The sequence below is a fragment of the Meles meles genome, chromosome X (genome assembly GCF_922984935.1).
Source record: "Meles meles chromosome X, mMelMel3.1 paternal haplotype, whole genome shotgun sequence".
Lineage (NCBI taxonomy): Eukaryota > Metazoa > Chordata > Mammalia > Carnivora > Mustelidae > Meles > Meles meles.
This window is the reverse complement of record NC_060087.1, coordinates 114,130,187-114,136,368: the sequence shown is the minus strand read 5'-3', so window position 1 is coordinate 114,136,368 and position 6,182 is coordinate 114,130,187. Positions and strand designations below refer to the sequence as shown.

General features: G+C 59.6%; 1 protein-coding gene across 2 annotated transcripts in view; it reads left to right on the top strand.

Annotated features, from left to right (window-relative positions):
• The first annotated feature begins 993 nt into the window (after window positions 1-993).
• HS6ST2 (heparan sulfate 6-O-sulfotransferase 2) overlaps window positions 994-6,182 on the top strand; it is a 281,651-nt gene continuing 276,462 nt past the window's right edge. For both annotated transcript variants that reach the window (XM_045996489.1, XM_045996488.1), the window contains exons 1-2: window positions 994-1,421; window positions 2,284-2,802. In XM_045996489.1, coding sequence (XP_045852445.1) covers window positions 994-1,421; window positions 2,284-2,802 — 947 coding nt within the window. The remainder of the gene's footprint in view (window positions 1,422-2,283; window positions 2,803-6,182) is intronic.

Here is a 6,182-nt window from a genome sequence, read left to right as displayed (position 1 = left end):
TCTCAGGCCAATACTTGCTGCTTCACTGCACAAGAGGGATCAAATGTTCTGAGGGAGATCGTGGGAGATCATGCCCCTGAGAGACTTGCCCCCAGCCCCCTACTTGTCTCACTCTCCTCCCTTCCCTCAGCCCTGACAGCCAGCGCTGCTCTGAAACATTGCTGTCCCACTCCCCGTGCTCCCTTTGCAGAGAGCAAGCCCCACCTGATCAATCAGATAGGAACAGTCTGAGTCCTGAGTTTCGGGGACCTTGTCCTGAAGGGACAGCCCCTCTTTCCTTGCTCATCCTTCCATCTGTGCTCCCTGAAGTCAAAAAGAGCCTTTTAACCCCGGGGCTTGAGGATGGTCTGCACCCACTTATTAGAGGAGATTGTGTCCATGTCAGGGAATGTGTTGGATGGTGCCTGATCTGGGTCCAAACTTAGGGGCTCTGCTGTGTGACCTGGGGCAAACGTCTTTCCCTTTCTGGGCCTCAGTTTCCTCATTTACCACATCATCTTGGATTCCATGGCTCGACTCCGATGTAGTATTTAGTCATGTATCTCTCCTTCACTAAACCGTATTGGAATGAAGCCTTCCTGTAGGCATGGGGCTGGATGCCAGGGATTCAGCCAGAAGAGAGGAGTAAGGGTGAGTCTCTGCTCTGAAAAAGCTCAGATTCCCATTCTGTAACGTTTTTTTTTTTTTTTCCCTCATGCTTTTCCTTCATGCTGACTTACCTTTTCAGAAAATGCCCCCGCTTCCGCTGGAGAATGGTAATTGGCAAAGAGAGAGGGAAAAGGTCCAATTTGCGCCTTTGCTATTCTAGGGGAGGTTGAAATTACCAGCCAAAGTGGAGTGATGCTCTCACTAGAGTGACCTCCGTTCCCCAAGACAGGAGAAAACCCAGGTCCTCTGTTTGTGAAGTGGCTCGAGCTCTTAGGCGTGAGGCATTATTATATAAATTCAAGCTCGCTGCCTATCCTTAGTACCCTGAGTTGCCTGAAGGGGGGAATGGCACTGCCTGCGTGTGCAGCCCGGGCGCTCGGGCAGCCGCTGCAACGGGAGCGAGGAGCGCCCGCCCGCACCACCTGTCCCCGCCGGCATTCCAGAGTAGAGGCCGAATTGGCAGCGAGCCGGCCCGGATCAGTCGCCGCCTCAGTCCGCGCGGGCCCTCCTAGGGGTGTGTCTCGCGGCTTCAACTCCCAGCCGTTCCTGGACGAGCCCCTAAAGGCGTCTTCCTCCCTGGCGGGAGCCGCGCGCACCCCTCTCTTCGCGCTGCTGTCCCGAGGCCGCCGCAGGCGGATGCATGACCTCAGGAGACGCTGGGACCTGGGCTCCCTCTGCCGGGCCCTGCTCACTCGGGGCCTGGCCGCCCTGGGCCACTCGCTGAAGCACGTGCTCGGTGCGATCTTCTCCAAGATTTTCGGCCCCCTAGCCAGGTACGTTTTAGGCGAAAGAGGGACTCGCGCTCCCGGGCCGGGGCGCGCAGGAACCATGCGGGGAGGGAAGGCAGCGGCGAGGGGAAGGGAAGGGCGCAAAGTTCCCGCTGGCCGGCGGCGGCCAGGCTCGGGGGCTCCGGAGGGGCGCGGCGCGCCTTCGGCCACGCTGCGGCTCCCTCCACGCTGTTCCGCGGGCACCGGCAGCGCAGCGTCTCCGCTCGCTAGTCGGGCTGCCGGAGGACTCGTCCGCCCCGGGGGAGCTCCGAACGCCCGGCTCGGAGCTCGCTCGAGGTGGCTTCCAAGGTGGGCAGCGAGGTGCGGGCAAGAGCGGGCCTTCGGGGCGCACGGGGAGGGAGCCCGCTAGTCGGGCAGGCGGGGAGGCGGCGGCTTGCGCGCCCAGGGGACTGGGCACAAGCGCCGGCGAGAGTCCGGTGGGTGAAGCGGGATGGGGCTGGGAACCACGGAGAGTGGAGCGGGACGCGCGGGGTCTCGGACCGGGGGTGTGAGTTGGGGAGTGGGGCGACCCGGCCAGGCGGCGTCCCGTGGGGACTAGACTCCCGCGACGCGGCTCCGGCTAGCTCCGGCGATGGGAGAGGGCAGGCGGCCGGCGGGAAGGAATCGGGGGGAGGGGGGTGTGCGGCAGGAGCCACAGCGCTTAGCCTGCCGGGAAGGAAGGAAGCGGGGAAGGGCGCCGCCGCCGCCGCTGCCGCCGCTGCCGCCGCCGCCGCGGTAGAGTACTCGGTGTGGAGGAAAGGGGGGAAAGGGGGCGCAACGGCGGCGCTGGGGAGAGGAGGCGGTGCGGGCGCACGGCGGACGCGGGCTGAGCTGCGGGCTTGACGTAACGATCTTGGGTTTCCCCCAGCGTCGGGAATATGGATGAGAAATCCAACAAGCTGCTGCTGGCTTTGGTGATGCTCTTCCTATTTGCCGTGATCGTCCTCCAGTACGTGTGCCCCGGCACAGAATGCCAGCTCCTCCGCCTGCAGGCATTCAGCTCCCCGATGCCGGACCCGTACCGCTCGGAGGATGAGAACTCCGCCAGGTTCGTGCCCCGTTACAATTTCAGCCGCGGCGACCTCCTGCGCAAGGTAGACTTCGACATCAAGGGCGATGACCTGATCGTGTTCCTGCACATTCAGAAGACCGGAGGCACCACTTTCGGCCGCCACCTGGTGCGCAATATCCAGCTGGAGCAGCCGTGCGAGTGCCGCGTGGGTCAGAAGAAATGCACTTGCCACCGGCCGGGTAAGCGGGAGACCTGGCTCTTCTCCAGGTTCTCCACGGGCTGGAGCTGCGGGCTGCACGCCGACTGGACCGAGCTCACCAGCTGCGTGCCCTCTGTGGTGGACGGCAAGCGCGACGCCAGACTGAGACCGTCCAGGTGAGTGCGCCGCGCCCGCAGCCGAGCGGGGCCCTGGAGTGCGGGAGCGGACCTGTGCCCGGGCGGGCGGAGGGCGGGGAGGCGCGCCTGGTCGCTGGCGGTGCCCCAGTGCGCACCTCTGGGCCCTGCGGGTGCGCCGGCACTGGGCGGGCGCCAGACTCCTTGGCGCGCACGCTCACGGCGCCGGGGCAGCCGCAGGAAGCCTGTCCGCTGCGGCCCGGGACGGCTAGTCTGTCTGTCGGCTGGTTGGCCTGCTTGGTGGCCGGGAGAGCGTGCGGGGGGAGTGGCTGGGAGGCCCCGATCGAGCGCCCCCCGCCACGGCCGCCGCCGGGACAGGGTACCGCACGCGGACTCCGCACTGGAGCGCCGGAAAGAACCGGTCTCTGTGTGTGAAGTCCCTGAGTCCCTCCTGTCTTCTCTCTTTCTCTGCACCCCGGTTCCAAAGCCTCCTTTCTGCCCTCTCTTCCTTTTCCCGCTCCCGCATTCTCCTCCCACCTCCTTTTCTTACTTCCTCTATCCGCCTTTCTCTCTTTCTCTTGCTCCAGTTACCTGTCGGTCCCTGGCGGCTCGCTCTTGCCTTCTCCTTCTCTTCGCAACTTGCTTCTCGCTCTCTTTTACCCTTTCAGATTTTTCTCTCTTTGCTTGACTTTTGCCACTCTCCTCCTTCCTGTCCTCTGCCTCTGCTCTCCCTGGACGAGTGGGTGTCCTTCTGCCGCTGTTTGGGGACACCCAGAGAGAGCTGATGGGACCCAGCTTAACGCTCCCCACCACCGGCCGCACTCTTTGCGAGTGCGCAGGGCACCGTGCGTTCAGAAGGGCGGACTGGGACGGTGCCCCGACCCTGTGTGGGGTTCGCTCTTGAGAAACCTTCAGATGTACAAATCCTGAGCCCCAGCGTGGGGGCCCGGCAGCCCCCGCGCCGAGAACCCGGGGCTGATGCGGAAAATGGTGATTTATGAAGAGGCTGTAGTCAGTTGCTTTTGAAGCTAGAGCATTTTCCTTCATGCAGCCGCAATGCCCCGTTGCTGGAGGTCATGGAGTGCCATAAAAGGGGGAGGGGGAGAAGGGCCTGATGGGCTGGAGTTGCTCCAGCCAGGATTCCCAATATGCCACTGTCCCTGAAACAAATAAGGGCTGGGGCAGGGAGTCCAGGGAAGGGACTGGATGAGTCTGATTTACCTGGAGCCTCTGGAAGGGTCTTTAGGCAGGCAAGGACAGGGCTGTGCTCTCTGCCTCTCTATCAGGCGACCATAGGGGCCCTTCAGGCTGCTGTTTACAGCAGCTGCCTATCTGGACGGGCTCCTAACTCCTACCCCTCAATGCTAGCTTCTCCCCTCTGTGCCTTGGACAAGGAGGTGCCTTGCGAGGGGGGCAGGGATTCCTGGAATACAAAAGCCTTTGCAGTTTCTTTCTTCTAGAGGGAGGCAAATGGAGTCCTCTGACTCTCTTGGTCATCCATGCTCCCGCTCCTTTCCCTCACTTTATGGTGGCCTTTCTTGAATGCTGGGATTCTGGCAGAATCTGTTGAACATTCACTGCCTTTACAGCCCTAAGGGATTTTCTTTTTCTCTTCATCCTAAGAGAACCTTGGCTCCAGGAAGGGTCACCTCAGTCCATTGTGAGAATTGTGTAGGTCATTGTCACCATAAGATACTGGGGTTTAAGAAGATCCTAAACAATTTGGCAGCATTGAAAATAATCCCCATTTGCTGTTGGGTCTTGTAGGTGTTGAGCTCCACAGGACACGTGTGCTTTTGAAAATCCTTCTGGACATGTAGGTCCGGGTGTGACGCAGTCTCTAGACACACCTTATAAATGGAGTCCCGATTATGTATTTGGTGGCCCCTATCCTCTGGCAGATTCCCTCAGAAATTTTCCATAAGATAACCAGGATCCTCAAGGGGACGGTTCACCCTCTTGGATGGTCCCAAATCGAAGCAACATGATCTGACATGAAATGAGATTTTACTTGGTCGGAAAAGGGTGATACTACAGTGCCATCTAGTCTAATCAAGGAAGAAGCACTTTTTAAAGAGTCGGAGTTACCGGATCTTACACCATTTGCACAAATGAAATAAAATTTGCTAGAGAAACACATTGTCACCCGAAGGGCATCTTTTTATTTCATTAAGTTCCACCCACCTCCAGAAATCTTCATCTTGAAGAATAGTGGTAGCTTGAGGGTTCCAGAATTTTCCAGGGCATTGATACCTTTCTGCCTTCAGGACAAGTTCAGTGAGTTCTGATAATCTAGAAGAGGGAAGGTATGCGTGAAGTGTGTGTGAGTTAGAATGTGCGTGTGTGTGAGTGTGTGTGGTGAAAATTGAGACACGGGGGCAGCAGGGCCGCATGGGGGGTGAGGAGCCCACCCCAGGAGATGAGAGTTAGCCATGCGGAGTTCCGGTGTGGAGCGGCCTTCCGGGCCAGCTGGTGGTCTCTGTGCTCCACTGAACTGAGGGGAACAGCGGGCTCTGCCTGTTTGGCCTGAGAGTCCTGACACCTGGGCCTCGGCGCCAGGCCGTCCATGAACCAGCTGTGTGACCTTGGACCAGAGCCTGTCCAGGCCTTGAATACATGGAGCGTGCGTTCCAGTGTCTGATGAGCTTTCACATCCCCTTATCTCTGGTATTTCGCCATAAACTTGCAATATCTTTGGGGAGAGGGTGGAGTGGGCAAAAGTATCCCACTTATCAGATGAGAGTGAAGGCCAAAGGGGCTGCCCGCCAGTCTTTCTCAAGGTCGTCGAGCTCTGGAGGGGCCCTGCAGGAATCTCACTCCAGTTCTTTCTGGTCCGTTGACTGCACCGCGGTGAAGGGGGTCCTGGCCCCAAGCGCAGAGCAGCAGTTCATGTTAGTAATGCTCACAGAGGGAGCCCTGGATAAACGCGGACTGATAGTGGTACCGTCCACACTGTCCCCAGTTTCAGTAACGCTACCCATGTGGGTTTGGACACAGGATCAGACAGGGGTTGCCACACCCCTGGGGAGAAGGGATTTCCAGCTCCCTGAGGCTCTCTGCTCCCCGGGGCGGCGGTGGGGGGGGCGGGGCATGGGGTCTCATGGCTGGGGTGGCAGAAGGGCCTCTGGCTGCCAGGTTGGAAATCACCATGAAGCCACATAGGATGGGAGCAGACTTGGGGGCCTGGTAAATAAGCCACAGTAGGAGTACCCGGCGACAACAAGGGCCACATTCTGACTTACAGCCATCTAGGCCATCGTGGCTGCAAGCCAAGACCCTGAATCCTGCTCCCAGTGCTCCTTTGGCCATGCTTGCCTGCCTCTGCTGATGGCAGCGAGCTCGGGTGATACGTAACTGCTGAATAGAAATGACTGTGAGCGCATTGCCTGGTGAGGACAAAGACAGAGAATGCTGGGCTGGCA